The 19418-nt window shown below is 43.3% G+C and overlaps 1 protein-coding gene across 1 annotated transcript in view; it reads right to left on the reverse strand.

The window, feature by feature from the left end:
• suclg2 (succinate-CoA ligase GDP-forming subunit beta) overlaps positions 1-19418 on the reverse strand; it is a 98538-nt gene that overhangs the window by 32191 nt on the left and 46929 nt on the right. The window contains exons 6-9 of the mRNA XM_047583802.1: positions 17823-17912; positions 16275-16371; positions 10696-10857; positions 9387-9529 (exon numbers count right to left, since the gene is read on the reverse strand). Coding sequence (XP_047439758.1) covers positions 9387-9529; positions 10696-10857; positions 16275-16371; positions 17823-17912 — 492 coding nt within the window. The remainder of the gene's footprint in view (positions 1-9386; positions 9530-10695; positions 10858-16274; positions 16372-17822; positions 17913-19418) is intronic.

Raw genomic sequence — 19418 nt, forward strand, 5'->3', positions numbered from 1 at the left:
GCACTTAAAAAGGCCACCTTAATTACAATAATAGTCCAAGTGGGCAGGAAAGATTGCAGTGTTTGTGGTGTCGTGCACGGCTCAGGTGGCACAAATGATCTCATCAACTGGGTGTTTGCGTGGCTTCACGTGATCCCACAGTGTGCGCACATAAGCGCCATGCCAGCGTGAAATTAGAGAGTGTCTAATAGTCACCCCTCAACCGCACCGTCCCTGAACGCTGTACACGGGTATCCGTGATGGTCAGACTCCCTCATATCTTGGACAGATGGAGCGAGAACTGGAATGGTGACAGCAGATGGTTTGGATGGAAGGAATCTCCATTTTTAATACTGACGGAGGGGAAAGAACGCAGTTTGTTGGGAACACCGGGCAGCAACAGCTCGTCACATTTAATATAAGGCATTATCCTGGGTGGCTGATCCATGACAATGTGGAAACCATGTGTGAAAAGTAAACACAGCAGCACACCATGGGATGACATTTACAGGCAGAGAGAATTGTGGGTAAGTAAATCTGCCGAGCCAATAGCTTTAGTTTATTTTAATTAATCTCTGGGTGCTTCTTGGTTAGAAGTGGGATGTAAAACACATGCAGATACATGCAATAGACAGTTCTACCAATGATTGACTGTGATCCCACTTTATATTGCACAACACTTAAAACTGTTTATGGGGATGTTGACAGTGGCTTCAAAAACTGTCACAAATAGAGATTAATCCTAGTTTAAAACAATGAACCATGTACAGAATCTTAAAATGTGATAGTCTTAAAACCTTTACCACATTTTTGTGGAGCAAAGTTGGTCAGAATTTGCTCTACTGGGAACTGATTATGCTCCAACAAAGATCTGCTGAGCCAATCAGAGTGTTTGGTGGAGTTTTATGCAGTAATATAATGGACACACGGGTCACGGGTAACTCTGCTAGGCTAAATATGTGAGCCATCAGGAGAAATACAATATGAAATATGGTCATTTCAGAATATATTTTTATTAATATATTAGTAAAATATTGATTAACATGAAACCCAAAGTAATAATCACAGCTGTGATCATTCTGCAAGCCGTACAACAGAAAATACATACTCTATATCAGAAAATGTCGAGCTGCTCCTATAGAACCGCATGAGAATAAATGAAGCCCTTCTTTACTATGCCCTTCCTCTGAGTGCTTGACTTCACAAGGTTGCTCAATCACATCCAGCTCCCCTCCCTGTGGCATCCACAAGTCCTATCTGATCGCTGGCTGGCTCCCCCCTGGCCCCATGGTGTGAACCAGGTGCTGTGATGACAAAATGCTCCTGGCAGCAATAAGAGAACAGAGAGAGCAGAGCTCAATTAGCCCGAGCTCCAATCCCAGATCCTCTATTGATTTCCCACGGATGAGGAATGGCAGACAGGAGAGAGCTCAATCAGACATACCCATGGGACCTGTCTCTCTCTCTCTCTCTTTCTCTGTGTGTGACTGCGCGTGACCCAACGGGGGATGAGTTGGTGCCACGACAAGGCGCCGAGATGAGGCGAATACGTAGCGGTCCGGGCTCTTTATGCATACACGACGGTTAAGTAACACTGTAGTCTGCTGATGGCATTGCGGAAAGTGACAGCGTTTAAAAGCTTGCTGAGCTGTTCTAACCCAAATCAAACAGAGAAGGAGACAGACACGGCACTAGCTCCCTGAAGGGCAAATCAATCTGACAAGTCATCAGCCCCATGGTATACCTTTGGACGTTTCCTTTCCTTCCTTAAATTAACCTTCAGTAGTGTAATGAGGGAAATAATGTATAAGAACTGACAGCTGTTTTTCTTGGAGTTCTTCCCTTCCGGCTTAAAGCTTCCTTCTAGGGAAAGGTACATATTTTCTGTCCAAATTCAAGATGTGTGCACATATTTACTTGGAGAACAGGGAAGGTATCTATACTTGTGAGTTGACACAGTGAGCCCCGTCGTCACCTCATGTGTAAGTGCCCTGTCTTATTATACAACTATGTAGATAAGCCACTTCCCAACGCGTTTGATAGGGGCCGGCTTCGCTCTCGCTTGCCTGCACGGACTGAGCTGTCTCTTTGCATTGCTGGCAGAGACTCCAGCCTGCTATGCAATACACAGATAAACCAACGCACATTATCCACTGTACCCTCGGATACAAGTCTTACACCTTTCTCTCTCTCTGTGTCCATGTGAATACTCGCTTTGTCCTCATTGCCCAGATGTGAAGCACGACTCTCCCTGAATGTCTTCAGCCAAAAGCTAAACGGCTTTTAGACATCGTGTTTAAGTGACTTCATTTTCATCCCTGATAACAACCCCAGGTGACCAAAGTCTGGCAGCCCTTGAACCCTGGTCGAGAGGAGCCTCAGACCGCACGCACGCACGCACGCACGCACGCACGCACGCACGCACGCACGCACGCACGCACACACACACGCACACACACACGCACACACACACACACACACACACACACACACACACACACACACACACACACACAGGCCACCGACGTGGCTTTGAGTCAAGCTACTGTGCCACCAGAGGTCTGTCACTCTGGCTGAAGTCCAAGGGGAGGATTGGAAACATAAACTGCTTAAAATGCACACCACAAACTGTGGTGTATTCATTTATGTGATACGCAAGCATGACCACACAGTGGAACCATTCTTGTTTGGGTGTTTCAGCGACACCACGCACATGCAGGTATTAATCCTGATGGCGTGGCATGCGTATGGGCCATGGCGCGGTAGACGCCATCGCTGTGACTCAAAATGCTAAAATGCTGGAGCGATGCCTGGTAGCAAGCGCGTCACGCGTTTTAACAAGATGGCAACAAAATATAAAAAGAAAGTTGCAAAAAATGAATGAAGCGTTTTTTGTTTTTTTTTTCCCAGGCATGTGATGCCTAAATGACTTGACAACTAATAATGTGGAAAGCAGCAAAAATACTGGGGAAAGTGAGAACCGAGGAAGCCTCTTCATGCCGACCGCACCGGTTTCAATCCAAAGAGGACAGATATTAGACGTCAGCCGCGATCCCATCACGTTACAACTAAAAGATATGATACACTTGATATATGTCAGGCGAGAAGGAGAGTCCACATTTGCTGCGAAATGAAACAGGCTACAGACTTTTCACAAACTAGATGCTGTCATGTGTCTCTACCAATCAACACTTCAGCAAAACAGACAAGCGCTTGTTGTGACTGCAATGTATAAACACTTAGTTTTGCAGTTCTTGTAGGTGCGATCACAACATATGAAAAGGAATGAGGAAATGTGATTAAAAAAAATAAAAAATAAGTGATGTCATGTATGTAAATATGCAGTGCAACAGACGTCAAAGCTAATCCCATCTGGCTAAGAGTTAGGCCAGAGCAGACGAGTCCTGAGCGCATTTATTTCCTTAATAAAAGACCTCACCCACGCTGCGTGCGTCTGTACACCCCCACTTCACCAAGGCTGTGTCTTCAACTTTTGTCCTGCACTATTCAAAGCTTTGAATGCACAGCCTTGAAGTCCATGTCCACGCACATGCGAACACTAAACACCCTCCTCGCTGCAATGCGATGAGCTGCATTTCATCGGACTAATGGTGGATACATTTCGAGGACCGGCGCAGGGTCGGCGCGCTCCGGGTTTGGCCGGTAACTGGAGTTTCGCACACTGCTGCAGTGATTTTAAAAAACGTGCCGGAGCAGGACAAGTCCCACGGCGCAAGAAAACCCAATCCCATACCTGTCACAGTGGGGTCTGTAATGCACCGTAAGCAAATCTGCAGGAAAAAAAACATTACATGAGGTGGAGCTATTCTCAAATAATGGCAACCCCACGAAATGGCCAACGTAACCGAAACAAAAAAATAAATAAAAAAAATACATCAACCAGAGAGCCACTGCTCCCACACGCTGTCTGCTGCACACGAGCAGTGTTCACTCTTCCTGTGGCTTGGCCTCACGGTAACAGTCCCAGTGTGTTGGTCCGACTAAGTATTTGTCCCTCCATGGCTGACGCCTTATTTAGTACTTGTGTAATACTCTGCGCACCGGGAATGAACTCCATTACCGGAGTAGCGTGCTTTTTTTTTTCTCTCTCCCCTTTTCCAACCGGCCCCGCATCGCATGTGTTTATAGCACAGGGGACCGGCGTCTCCCACGGGCCCTCGAGTGAAGGCGGAGAGGTGATTTCTTTAAAATAACACAGCGTGGTTCTCTCACATCACAGGCGACTCTTGTGATTAAAAGTTCTCGCAGTCCCCGGGGGGCGGCATGTGTGTAAAAAAAATACAAACACGTATTTACACCCATTTGCATTTCTTCACAGCTAAAGAGAGATGAGCGCTTTCCCTCAAAGTCGCATGCTGCAACACCCAAAGGAGTTGCTTTCCCTTCTTTCCTCGGAGGAGGATGTACCTTCCGCGACACATTTTTTTCCGGAAACACCTGGCTCGGGCTGGAGCCTCTGCCTTTCTGCGGCTCCATACATGTTGAAGCACATTAGACATGGGTTCAGACATCTCCATGTGGGCATGAGAAAGACAGTGCCTGGGATCCGGCAGGATTTAACTGGCAGGCATAAATCTGAAGGGAGCTCCGCACGCAGACTTTAATGGGATTTAGCCAGATGAAAAGCTACAGGAAGGAAAAGAGGGACACAAAGAAGGAAGGATTTTAAACGAAAGAACGAGAAAGAAATAAAGCAGAGGTAGAAAATTGTGTGATGACCGACGAGCAGGTGCCAGGCACCAAATGAGTAGCACTGAATAATACCAATAAGAGTCAAACAGAAGGCGATGCTGGAAAGGAAGCAATAGCGGCGCATTCCCTGAAGAGACGGAGATGAGACTTAGAGCTGACAGGGCTCAGGAGTGTCACTGGAACGAGGAGGAAAGTGGTTAAAGGGGGACCACAGGTGACTTAAGGCAGAGTCAGTGGGCTGGAAAGAAGTACAATTGTATGTATTTTTCTTTCAGGGCAATGGGGGCACACGTATTAATTCCGAAACACAAAAAAGCGAGAAGGGTTGAGAAAATCTAAAAATACACACACACGCGCGCAGGTGAGCCTCCGTGTTCACAACCGAGATCACACGCCACGCCAGCGGGAGCCGAAAGATGTTTGACGATCAGCGGCGTGATTATGCAACAACATTAACGGACGCACGCGAACACGCATCCGTGTTTGCCTGGGAGGCGGGTCACCCAGCTGAACTAATGTGCCAATCTGTGCCTCTTCCACCTCAGACTTCGCATGCCCGCTTCACCTGAAACAGTGCAGCTGCACGACAACCTGCAACTAGACAGAGACGGAAAAAACGCGCCCCGCAACACTCACCGGCCACTTTATTAGGTACGCATTGCTAGTAAAACGTTGGCCTTCAGAACTGTCTACACTTTCAAGCATGAGCACTGTTCAAAGGTGTTTTAATCTGCTGGTTTTCATAATTATGATATCTGATAATATCACCGTTACCGTTACTTATTTTATTTGTATTTGCCACTTTTCTTTTTTAGAAGTGGACAAGGGTCTGAGGTTAAGGGACACGCTGTAACATTTTCAGGAATTTGAGCGACAGCACTTAATCTGTTGGATTGGACCACACGGGCCGGTGTTTGTTCCCTTCATGCAACAGTGAGACTTGGCAGCCCCACGACCCTGTCGCCGGTTCAACATTTTTCCTTCTTTGGACTACTTTAAATTAGACGCCGACCACCACAGACCAGGGACGCCCCGCGAGAGCTGCAGTTCTGGAGATGCCCAGTCGCCTAACCACCACAATTTGGCTCGCGCGAGGGCCTCGCAAATCCTTCCCGCTCGCCCATTTTCCCTGCTTCCAACTTGGAGGACAAAATGTTCGCTCGCTGCCTATTACATCCCACCCGCTGACAGATGCCATGATAATGAGATAATCAGTGTTATTCATGTCACCTGTCAGTGGTCATTATGTTATGGCTGGTCGGAGTAAATTAGCCGTTTCCTCATCTCTTTTTTTTCCCTCATCAAACACTTCAGATTCCAGCACGCCGGTACATACAGTGCGGATGATTCGAGGTTAAAAAACAGCCTTCGAAATATTAACAAAGCTTCTCACACACTGACACGAGTCAGCATGGACGTTCGCACTTCACATTCATCTGGTCTCCTACCTCCTGCGTGTCACCAGACCCCTGCATGTGGTTATTTGGTGGACGGTTTTAAGTTTGCCAGAGCGTTTAAAATAGGTGCGAAACTGTTCCGCAGTGTGAAAAACCCGGGAAAATAATTTCACGGAAGGTGTTATGCATTAATGAAAGTTTAAATAACAATAAATGAAGCCTCTGTTTGCTTTTTTTGAGTAATAAATACACCCACAACAAGAGCGTATTTCAGAAATAATCAATCCCATAAAAATTACAGACAACAGCCGTGAGGCCCCGAGAACAAAATGGATGTGGAGTTGGACAAAACATCCATCTGCCACTTTCTTCACAGCAGCGGCACAAAGCAATAACGAGGTTATTTGGCTGTTGGTATTTGCTGCCTGCTCCTGCTCCTGCTCCATGCCTACAGGTGATGTGAGGGAAACCTCAATAAATTCAGCCAGTCTGTCAACAAACTGTTCCATACGTGGATATGAAGAAAGTGGAGCTATTTATTTTAGCATGGAAAATAAATATGTCCGTGCTCGAAAAGCCGGGGGCCTAAATTCAAACAAAGCCGGACGCTGTAGTAGACCCAGCTGAGCTACATAACATCGCACTTATTTAACACACACACACACACACACACACACACACACAAAGTGGGAACACACGCTGCTTTGTGATCCCGATTTTTTATTTATTTTTTTTCCTCCGAGTGGTTCCCACTCTAAATACATTATCCCCATTTCATGTTTCCTCTTCCCTTTTTCATCAGAAAATAATCATGTTTAAGGTAATGAAAGCTTTAAGGGAACATACTGGAGAAGGGAGCAAACAGGAACAAGGAGGCTTTGTCATCCCATGCTCCATCTCTGTTATTCAGTGCCAGCAATACACTCGCATCGCTTCCACTCCTCTCAGCACAATGAGCCCGAGACATCAAAGCAGAGACTGAGAGGGAGGGAGGGAGGGAGCAAGAAAGGCGGAGGGAGGGGGACAAAAGCGCAAAAGCGACTGAAGAAGAAAGACGGGGAGAAAAGACGCACACCAAAAATACTTGCTTTTTGTGGAAATGAATCGCATCATCACAGAGGAATATTTCCTACAGTACTGCCTCCCCGTCTGCTGAATGGACCTTATTGTGGGACGTGAACCATTTTAATCTGACTCAAGTGTTGCAGAGGTCGCGAATAAAAAAAAAAAATAAAAAAAAAATAAAGCACATAATAATGTACGATGGAGAACACGATTGGCCTTCCCTGCAGCGGCTTTCAACCACATTTTATTCACTACCAGGAGAAATAAGTATCTTCATAATACGTGTTACCGGAGCCATCAGCCAAAATGATATCGAGAAATATTAACGAAAACGTCTGGAAGTGCAAGTGTATCGGTCCATCTGGGACTTTAAGCTGTGAATAAATTATCTGAAAATTGTTACAGATTTGAAGGCGATGAGCGCAGACGCCCTGATATTTAAAGAAGATAAAACTTATTGACACTTGGCGTCAGCACCTTGGTAACCTGGAGCGCCACTTTTAATGTTCGCTTCTGCTCATGTTTTGGAGTTGAGGAGAGGTAATTTGTGGCAAAAAAAAAAAAAAAATGAGAGAAACTAAATGCAAATGAGCCGCTCTCTCTTATTGTGAGGTGATTAACATTCCCTCCGCAGATCGGAGCAGGTTTCTTAGCTCCCCTGGTTGAAATGCTAATGGCGCCTCCAACCCAGTTTAATGTCAATCCTATTCCACTTTTTTCACTGTTAGGGAGGAGCTGCCTGTCTCTATTTCCATACACAGCAGCAGGAGGGACATGCAGCGGGCTTACTCCCCCATCTGGATTTGGGGAATCAGCCCAAGACACAAAAAATAAAAGGAAAAGGAGAAACAGGAGGATAGGAGGAGGATAAATAAATTTATTTATTTTTCTGGGAGGCGGGGGAAGCATAATGAATATGGCGCTGCTGGTACCCAACCTGTTTTAAAAGGTTATTTTAATAGAGATGACGGACCCATACCAGGAGATAGTGAGGAGTCTTTGTAGATTCTCTCTCCCTTGTTGATTGCATTTCTTTTTCATCCGCAATATTCATTTTTGTTCCACTCCACACTCGACTGGCTCGAATTTATGAGGCCAAATCGATCACACAGCGGATATTTGAGTCAGGCAATGCATCACCTGCTGGGGTGTTAAGGTTAGTAGGTTTTTAACATCCATCTACAGAAGCGGCACTGGTCGGTCCGCTGCTGCGCTGTAAGTTGTTTCAATGAAAAATTCCAGAAATTACAACACCAAATTAGTTTTAGATCCGAATGAGTCGTCTGGTAATTTAATACTGATGAAATATCTAGTTTAAGAGGAGAATGTGCATCACTTTTTTTTTTTTTTTTTACAGTATCTGTATTCACTTGATCTCAAGATGTTAATAACAGGATAAGTTAATTTTGATAGACTATATATAAAGAGGTACCTTCTGAATAGTGTGCAACACATTCTTAATGGCATTTGCTGCTGAGTCAAAGCAGCATGTGTTAATAAAGGTTTAAAAAAAAAAAGGGATGGGGACTGAATTTCTATTCATTTCTGGTAACGCTTGCATGGTTGTGAGGAATACAGAGATGCTAACACAGAGGCGACCAGAGATGTGCCCAGTGATGTAGGAGTGACAGCAGTGGGGGAATTAGGGATGTGATGACTGTCAACACACAATCAGCTTGGCGGTATCGTTACAAGGCTCACATTGTTTAGCTTGGAGTTATTAGCTTTCCGAACATAGAGCAGAATCACTTGTAAAACACCCCAAGCTGCCACTCACGCAGAGGCTGCAAGAGCCGCTCTTTTGATTTAAAGTTTTCTATGTGCATACATTACGAGTTGCATATGCGGCCGTCTCTGTGCGCGTTGACGTGCGCGTGCGGACGCACGTGACGGCGAATCTTTAAAAGCCCGGTTTTATTGCAGAGCGCAGAGCGCCAATTTATCATGGCACGGCGACTGAAATGATGGCACATAATCACACAGCCTCCCGGAGCCTGTTTCCCCTCAGTGGAACATGGATATATGCCAAGGTCCCCGGTCTAATGAGCGCTGGTGTCTCTGTGACAAACCACTAACCAGATAGACAGGGCTCTACGAACGTGCCATGACAAGATACATGACTGCAATATCAAAGGACAACTGGTGGTAAGACAACTTTTTTTAAAAAAAGGAAGCAATTTGGCTTATGTGCTACTTTTTTTTTGGGGGGGGGGGGGGGCAGTTTGCTCCTACCTTTGGGTCAGCGGTGAGCAGCTTAAAAGCCTCATACACCTGTCTCTCTTGGACTCCGCCCCCCAGGTCCAGGAAGTTAGCCGGCTTTCCCCCGTGCAGGTCGATGATGTCACACGTGGCCATGGCTAAACCGGCTCCATTCACTGAAAACAGAGAAACAAGCCGTGAGTTGAAATAAGACGCCTAGCTTCATACAGCGGACGCAACTTTAGCCGCGTGAGGCAAAAATGTATTGATTTAAGTTACAATGAGGATAACGTCGTGGCGCTACAGTGCTACAGTTCTGCTACAGAAACTGAAACAAAAGGCTTCGGGAGGAAAATGGGGTCCCAGCAGACATGAGTTAATTAAAATAACATTACCGGCGCTGGAGGAAAGACATCATGTGCTGTATGAACCCCCACCAAGGAATCAAGCATTGAATTATCCACCAAATAAGAGCAAATAGCCGCAAATGTGTCACACTTAAAAAGTGAATCAGCTGGAAATCTTCTAATCATGGTCATTCAAATCAAGCTGCACAAGGAAAATGTGATTACAGCCCAACTCCCGGCTTCAAAAGGAAGGACCGTTAATAAAATGGGGTCCTGCGCAGCCTTTTCGCGTCATCACACAACCGGCCCCGCAACCCCTGCTGGGTGGTGTGGAAGCCGAGTGCACGAAAACGTCTTACCTCATTTGCTTTAGCCGAGCTGAACCGTTGTCCTGGCAAGCTCCCGAACCGAGGTCTCAATGAAAGGGAAATTTGCTTTAACAGCTGTCACTTTGGTGGCTAACAGAGCTCTCGAGGAAGCTGGGCGGCCTTAAAAGCCGTTGTTACTATGAGAGAGCCTGGGAGCTGGGGATGCAGGATGGGGCGCGTGAAAGCACGCGAAGAGGGGCGGGGGGTAGTGCTAACAGACATCTAATGTGTTTATGAGGCTACGGGGTAAGACGCGAGAGCACCTGTTAGTGCTGCTGTACACTGTAAAAGCTTTGATTTATGACAAGAGAGGGGGCCTTTAATGAGAATGCTAACAATCTGGCTCACTAGAGACTTTCAGGGCGGATTATGGCTAATTAGAACGCATTGGTTACGGCAGCATTCCTTCTGGAGCGCTCCGAAAAGCTGCTTGTGTTGCGGACTGGAGGAGAGCCCAGGCTGCCTTTAGTCTGACTAAGTTTTAACTGTGTCCGAGCTTTTTACTTATGTGACTTAAGAGACACATAACAGCCTTATGCCAGGAGGGGTGTGCTTTATGGGGGAGTTTATTTATTGGTTTGTGTGTGTGTGTGGGTGTGTGTGCATGAGTTCTGTTGGTGTTTGTACCGAAGCAGGCGATGTTTCCATCCAGTCCGATATACTTGAGGTCCCACTTGGCCGCCTGCACCTCTGTGGGGTCGCTCTCAGTCATGTCGTCCATGGCAAACACGGCTTTCTGGCGGAATTCGGCGTTGTCGTCAAAGTTGATCTTGGCATCAAAGCAAACCACTGGGGCAGAGACGAACAGTGACGAAAAAAAACAGACTTAAGCATAAAGAAAGCACAACAGTGAGTAGGAATAAGATGGCAAAGGGAGATAAAATGAAGACTTTAGACATATGAGAGCTTGTTAATGATCTTTTCTAAAACCTAAAAGTTAATCAACTGCAGGGCATCCCCTTGGCCTACTGGTCTTAATTATTTCAGAGGTTGGCTCTCTAATGTATGTAGTTTTGACACTTCCTCCAAGGGAGGCAATTACAATTAATGGACATTTTCTTGATACTTCAAAAAGTGAGATTTAATGAGAAGACTGGCACCATTGCCATGTTGATGTGGTTTGCATGCAGCTGCAGCCTGAAGTCATCCAGCCAACTTCAGATAAAACAGGTGGAAGCACCAAGTCTGGCTGACTTAGCTAGCAAAGGCCTAGCAACAACTGCCTTTTACACGTTAACTTGTTTGTTTAATTGTTTGTTCGAAACCTCTCTCATCAATGAAGCACCGTAAGTGACATCTGTTCATTAGAAATGAAAGGCCCTTAAAATATTCTGTCCTTGTAGCTTATAACTAAACAATAATTAACAAAAGAACTTATTTAATATGAGAACACCATGTGTGATTCTGTAATTAAATAACACATCAGCATGTGGTTAATTACTGATGCGATCAAGTTGATGTACACAGAGCCCTGTGAAGTTAAGTGTGTTTCCTCAATCAGTCTTTTTTTTTTTTTGTACCTTTAATACTGGAGATCATGGTGCGTAATGAAGCTTCCAGGGTTCGAGTTTTAATCTGAGTTTTGATCAAAACATCATAACTTGTGCAACTGTGTGCCCAAGTCATGATGCAGCTACATAAACCAGCACTGTTCCTGGTTCTGAAACAGCGGTATTTCCCCAGAATGATGTCGGTCTTTATTGGCAAAACTGAGATTGATGATCCGATGCATGTGGTGATGCATTTTATTGCCAGGTGTGAACACAGGTACTTAAAACTGGCCACTCGTGATCTGATTGCCCAGATCTGATGTTAACGCAAGGTCTGAATGGGGCCAAACTTGCACAGATTGTATTATTCGGAAAGGACTTTGCGACAGGCACTACAAAATATTAATTAGATTATCATGTCAGATCAGAGAGCGTTGCATGCGCCACTTCACGGGGGCGCCAATGTAAACGAAATGCAGACAATAGTGCAACAACACTCTAAAACTTCTTACTACTTTAGATGGATGGATATAAAAATAAAGGCAGAAGGCTAAACAAGTGCAGTGAGAAAATGTTTGGGGAGACGCTGTCAACACAAAGCGTCTACTCTTCACTGAGAACTGGAGGTGAGATTTTAACTGTCAGTTTCAATATCTGTCAACAGTGGTATGCTAGCTACTGTTAGCTAGCTCTGTGTCCTTGTAGACCATAGGTCTTCAACAGGGGGTCTGCAGTGGGGTTGCAAAATTTTTGGTTGATTAGACATTTTTTATATATATATACATATATTTTAATTTTCCCCCACAACTTTTAAATACACATTAACATGAATCCAACTTATTTTATTAAAGGGATAAATGGAGGCCGAAGTCGTTATGTTTCATTCAGCACTTCACTCATTCAGTGATACAGGAGCTGCCTCAAACACGCATCGTTTCACACAGAGCGTCACACTAGACCTGTTGCACATTTGAAATAAAAAGTAATAATATTTGAACCTAAGTTTAGCTTAATATTGAATGCAAAATGATGATAATAATGGACTTGGCCGACTTTAATATAGAACACATTAAGAAGGTATGGGTCCCTACTTATCTCTTTTGAGGGTCCTTGACCTGAAAAACGTTGTTTTATTGGCTGTCGTGAAAGTCCAGACTTAATCCATACCTCCATAGAGGTCCGAGCGTGCCGAGCAAGACCACAAAAATCCCCGTAGTATTAGCCCAACGTAAGAAACGTGACATGAAGCTGCAACTCTATCTCACAAATTCTAATTATTTTTGAAATATGAAGCCAACCAGCTGCTCGGGTTAGTTTGATGTTTATCATTCCGATAGACCAGCGTTTTCATTTAACTAAATCAAAAAAGCTCCCTTTATTAATTATTATGGTATTATCACAATGTCCCACAATCATTCTGCATTGACGTTTCTCTCTAAAGAACAGCACAGTACAGATGAACAGACAGACAGACAGAAAACCCACATAAAGCACTGAGAAAAGCAAACAAGAAAAATGAAACATGGAAATGTGCCTCTTACAGACATACAGGCAAACAGAAACATAAATAAAACACGTACAAAGACATACAGCATATGCAGCAGGCAGACTCTCCCGGGACTAGGGACTAGGCATACTCTGTCCTCCAGGTAAAGCAGTCCTCCCACTACACAATTGCTTGTGTTTTTGTTTTGACACATCTAATATTGCAGTCTGTCTACAAAATGAATTCAGTTATTATCAAATGAGACAAAGAAAAAGAAAAAGAAATAATATATATATATATATATAAATACAAATTTTCCACCCTTGAGAAATTTTCTGTTGAATGCCTGCCGGAAAACAGCTCTGCTCCCTTGCGACGTGTGAACAAATCGAACCAAGAATGAGTTGATGTTAATGTGGAGCCCGTCTGCGACGCCCGCTTCAATAACATCTACGTCTTCTTCCCGCTGGTCCGAGAGGAAACTCGCACCTCCGCGTATAAATCCGCAGAATGAAGGAGCCGTTTTCTTTATTAATATTCAGACAGAATCGTGAAATAAATCTATCTCGACTGCGTTTGACAAAGCACGCAGAACAAGGTATCTGTTTTTGAGGAGACCAAATAACATCAAAGGAGTGACGCGCGTCGAGTGCGTCGCGATGCGACTCAGATGGAAACATCACAGTAAATCTGTGTCTAGCGCCACACGCAAGACAATTACTCTTATTTCCTTAGCAGAAAAACAAAGTTCAGGAGAAGTTCAACAAAAGCAGCAGCGTAAGAGGTAAAATGATGCTTCTGACTATGTACGTTGTAGTTCTAATCGTAATGATGAGCGCTTGAAACGTTAGCCTGCTAACCTCCAGTTGTGTGATGTTCTGGTTTTGAGTGGCAGCAGGGAGACATTCACCATTTTCTTTGTTTTTCTTTGTGAATTAAAGCCTTTTCTTCACGGCAGGGAACACTTAATGAAGAAAAAAAAAACACATACAGAGGCTACAGATACTAAATTTAGGCAGCAATTTGAACCTGGGCGCAAAGCATTGTTAAACCGACATGCAAATGACTATGTAAAGTATTGCTAAAATTAACATTTTCAGACCAAATATGTATGTAAAAAAGATCCCAATATTTTTCTAAACAACTCATCTGGGATTCTTTCTGCTGACAGGCGACCAGAGAGGGAGAACTCTTTCGGGTGTTTTGAAATATGGTACAACAGAGAGACTGTCACTTGTTCAGAAAGGCCAACCGCTAATTTACAGCCCCAATTACCTAACATTTGTACCGCTATTTCACACAGCCTCGAGAGCATAACAGCAATAAGCCAAGGTCTGAATGCAAGCTCGTCTCGCACTTTATACTTGAAGCACAAAGCGTTGGCTCACAATGGAGACTTTATTTATTGCTCTAGTGCACATTACAAATTAATCATAAATCTAATTACTGAGAGAGAATTTCAAAAGATTGAACATGTAACAGACGAGGTGAACTGAGGATGATAGATAATGTCTTCTTCTTAAGGGCAGCACATGGTGCAGTGGTTAGCGCTGACAACCCAGGGCAAGAAGGTTCCTCTTCCTGCCACGGTCCAAAGACGCTTGTTAGGTTAACTGGTGAGTCGACATCTTCTACATTGGTTGTAAAGGTGCACGTGGCATGTTCAGGGTGTACCCCGCCTTTTACCCACAGATTACTGGGACTGGCTCAATAGTGGCCAAAAAGTAGCAGGAACAGCAAAATAAATCTACATCAAGCCATTGTTTTTTTTATAGGGCTGTGGTTGAGGATCTGTGGCCCTAGTTTCTTTGCAGTGTGCAGCATCGTTAGCACTACTTTTCTACTTTTTTTTTTTTTTTTTTTACATAAATCTTCTAATCCACTTCAGTACTAGTACTTATTATTATACTAATAATAAATACCAAAAGTTTGATTAATTTCTGACTTTTAACCCTTTATATGCCAGTATTTGCGATGGCATCACACAATTTTCAAAAAAAAATAATACAAAAATTGGAATATTTTCAATAATAAAAATTGAAAGTTGATGTTTCTTGGGGGGATTATTGGAGCCTTGGACATGTCAGTTATTATTAGCAACATTGATTTTGATGGGTTTTTATTTATTCATTTTTTTTTGTGGTGCCCGATTCAAAAATTCACTCCCATTAAAACCCATTGAAACTGCTGCTGCAAGTTTCACTTTGGCTTTTTTCACATTCAGGCTCATTCTCTCCGTCTTTCAAGTAACAGGATAAAAGATATAGCTGAAAAACCCTCAATTACACACACACGCACACAAACACACTCACACAGACACCCAGGTCAATGGAAAGATCTATGAACTCACTCGTCCCCATGACCTAACAACGTCATGACTTTGTCATAACAACCTGGGGAGCTGCAAATCGCAGTAGGGCAACAGTAACATTTTATTTTTAGTAAACAGCATTTCAAAGCGCGTGCACAGATTAATACAGACTACTGCCACCTGCTCGTAAAAACAGGTCTTTCTTTTCTGGTAGACAGTGTCGTAGCTTGTGTGTCTTCTGGTTTAACACTTGTGCCCAGATAGAGGCCAGGTGAGGTGACAATGAGCCTCCATTACCAGTGATTAAAGATCATTAATATATCTCTATACATAGAAATATAAAGTTACAGATATATAGTGTATAAAATAAAATTCAAATCATTTTGAAAAACCTGACGGCAGTTAAGTTGTTTTTTTCCTCAAGCTTTGCCGATTAGTAATTCTTTGACAATTGTACAATTAATGATGAATGTGTCTGAAGTTGCTGCTGAGGTAATTTGTAGTTTGTCATTGCTCGCTGACGATAGACTTTATGCCTTTGGATAATCATCAACACCCAGCAAACATCAACATGCTTTGACTATGGGAAGCTCTGTTCCCTGAAGTAATTTGGATTTTGATCCAGACAAAGTCATGCTGACAAGAAGCTGATGTCAATGTGTTGCAATTACGGCTCACATTCTCAGCTGCATCCAGACACGAGGAGGAAAGAAAAAAAAAAAGTGCATATGACACAGTCAGTGAATAATAGGTGGCTGTGTCTTCGCGCTGAAGTGTTTGAACCCCGTGTTTAAAATGTGGAAAGGATGCAGGGACAGTTAATAACAGGAGAACACACACGCACACACACACATAAACGACACAACGCAGAGGGAAGGCAACGCACACAAAGACGGGTATTTTCCACGGCACACGGTACCTTGTCCTTCGGGAGTCTCTCCGAGAGGATTGACTTCAACTTGAGTGGCGTCGACTTTCAGGAACAGATCATAGAGCCTCTTAATCTGATCCGCTGCCTGCGAGATCCACAGAGGACAGTCATTACCCGATGGTTCGGCTCAGAGCGGCTGGGCCGACCAAGGCCACACAGGCTTCTTAAAACATAGAAAATCCCCTTCAACATCCCACTGTCTGAGCATTGTTTTGGAAAAGAGAGTATACCTACGCATGAAAGAAAAACATTTCAAAAGGATTTCACATGATGTCACTATGCATATCGTTTATGTACAAGGGCTAGAGATCTAATCTTTTGTCTCTTTTTTTGTTTTTGTTTTTTATCATGAGGATTCAAACACTTATCTTTACTTACTTTTTAAATGCCATTTCTTTCTAAATAACAGAGGTGGTGCATTTATAAGATTTTAGTAACATTTGTGAGGGAAAAAAAGTGAAAACATTTACAGTTACTCAACTTCTCAGCTTTAGCAAACAACCATTGATAGAAGGTTGATAGAAAATGCTTCGCTAAACAGTGTGACGGAGCAAAAATGCCACCCGAGAAAACGTATTTAAACCACTATTTTTCTATGGGAACTTGTTTGGCGAGGAATAATGTAACGGATGTTTATTTATAAGTGAAATCCCGCATACAACTTCAAGTAATGAAAGCAACTCGACATCCCACTGAAAGACTTCTCGATGCTGTGTCCATGCACACACTCCACAGATTTTGCCTTCTTTCTGTCAGGCATACAAAAACAGTAAAGACACGCACATTCTCAACCGCATCTGATACAAAGCACCTGTCACCACACCGATCACGAGACAGTCACTGTATTTAGGAAAGGCGTAATTATCTCTGAACAGTCTGACAGCTGACTCACAGCAACCAAGCAAAAGCACAGTAACAATGCAGGCACCGATCATTTTCCGTTTCTCCCTTTGTCTGTTTAAAAATCAATGCCGTATCTTGCAGAGTCTTGCAAAGGAACTCGCCCACAATGGGATGAAACCAAAACTCGGATGTCTACAACTCCAGCAGGTTGCGGAGAGGCAGATTTATTTGGCAGATTTGTGCGGAAAACAAAAGAGTGATCTGATGCTGAGAGACGAAAAGACTCAACTCGTCTTAAGCTCACATATCCGTTCTGAATATGAACTTTCTGTGCAGTTTGGGTGACAAGAAAAAAAAAAAGTTTGTTTCGCCGTTCTAAAAATAGCTCGCACACTGAGCCTGGCTTTGTTTCTAACTGCATGATTCACTCGCAACATCAATGTGCTGCATGTTCTATCAAATAATGGTATCATTAGCGATGTCAGCTCCCTCAACCTGGCACAGTGCTGCGTGTCACTGCCAGATACCGACAATAGACCACCTGGCAAGAGGGCTTAGTGTAATGACACTTTACAACTTGCTTCTGGAAAAAATAATAATAGACAAAGTTTGGCGTGTTTGTGAATGGGCTTGCATCATTCGTTTGTGAGAATCTTTGCATTGCGATTTTAAAGCTCTCAGTGTGCCCATTACCTGTCTCTGCAGAGGTCCTTTGAAACCCAGATTAGTCGCCATGCGAAGTGCCTGGTCATCTCGCACGCCTTCAAATATGTCTATGACTTCCTGTAAGATTTGCAGTGAAAGTAAAGACAGAAATGGGGACAGGAAGTGAGCGAGAGACAGGACTCAAAAGCTAGAAAGGTGTGTGTTCATATTAAACTGCAACAATTAAGTAAACACAGACACAAAGATCATCAGACTCGTGTATTTTTGTCTTTTAGCCTCATTTTCAAACCCACCTTTAAGATAAGATGTGAGCTTAACTAAGAACACCTGAACCCTAAAATACATTTTTACAAAACATGCTTTTACATCATATTAGATACGTCTTTACACAACCTTTTCAATTGCATATTTTTCTAATAAATAAGTTTTGAGTGCGTATGCCACCATTATTGGCAGCTGTGATTGACAGTTAAGTTGTTGTTAAGAATGTCTTTCCCCAACCGTGTGATTTATGAACAGTTTCTCCGCCCGTAAACCACATTGAAAGTCATGTGGGGACATGTGTCATCCATATTTATACGCAGTCTCTGGTATAAACGAGGTGTGGAACATATTAATTCACCTTTTGCTGGCCTTTCGATCGGTCTGCTGACCACCAAGCACAGGTCAAGTTGCTATGTCACTAGAGGCAACAAGTGAGATGAGACATCGGAGAGATTTCAGTTGTAGAGTCTACAGGTATTAAATGGGTTTCTATGTGGTCCTGTATTGCTTTTTTTAAAATCTGACATAGCAATAGAAACATAGACTGATGGGACTTGAAAAAGGACATGTGGCCTCTGGTTAGTAGTGAGTAGACCAATCAGAAGACCAGTAAAGAGACAATATGAGTGGAGTGTTCGATACAGATGTTTGTGAACTGAGCTTTTATCTTTGATTGAAAGTAACGCCCCAGATTTGGTGTTTAAAAACTAATCTATGTAAATAATGACTGATAGGAATCTCAGCAGGATATTTAAAGTGTATAATATACTCTCACATTTGGTGCCTAGTAAAACCTAGACATGTAACAGCAGGAGACAGGCAGCTGTTAACAGCACAGAGAACATGCTGCCAAGTAGCTGTAAACAAAATCTAATTAATAGCGTTATAAAACAGAGAAGGCTTCTTTGTGGCGCGTATTTGTTCATGTTAAGCTCCAGTGTGTGGCTGTTCAGCTTCTGCTTTGTGTAGGACGATAAATTTAACTGCAATTAGCAGCGAGGATATGATCAGAGCACAGCTTCCATCTGTAAACCTCCCCGGGCAACTGATTTCAAGCCAAATAAAAAAATCTTTGTCAGTTATAAAGCACGGTCTTAAAGCAAAGTCAAATTCCAAGAGTTACACCGTGCCATATATTTTAAGTTTATTTCACTTATATATCACCTTAAAAGCAGAGAGCATTTGCACCAAAGTGCTTCACAACCAACATGTCATGTTAAATACAGATCAATGTATCAATAAATGAAAAGAGTGAGACACCAAGAGTGATCAGAAGAAAAAAATAAAAACTGGGCGTGTAAGGAATGAGAAGTTCAGAGATATATGAAGGGACGAGACCATCAAGGGATTTATAAACAC

This window comes from Mugil cephalus, chromosome 4 (assembly GCF_022458985.1).
Source record: "Mugil cephalus isolate CIBA_MC_2020 chromosome 4, CIBA_Mcephalus_1.1, whole genome shotgun sequence".
NCBI classification, from domain to species: domain Eukaryota; kingdom Metazoa; phylum Chordata; class Actinopteri; order Mugiliformes; family Mugilidae; genus Mugil; species Mugil cephalus.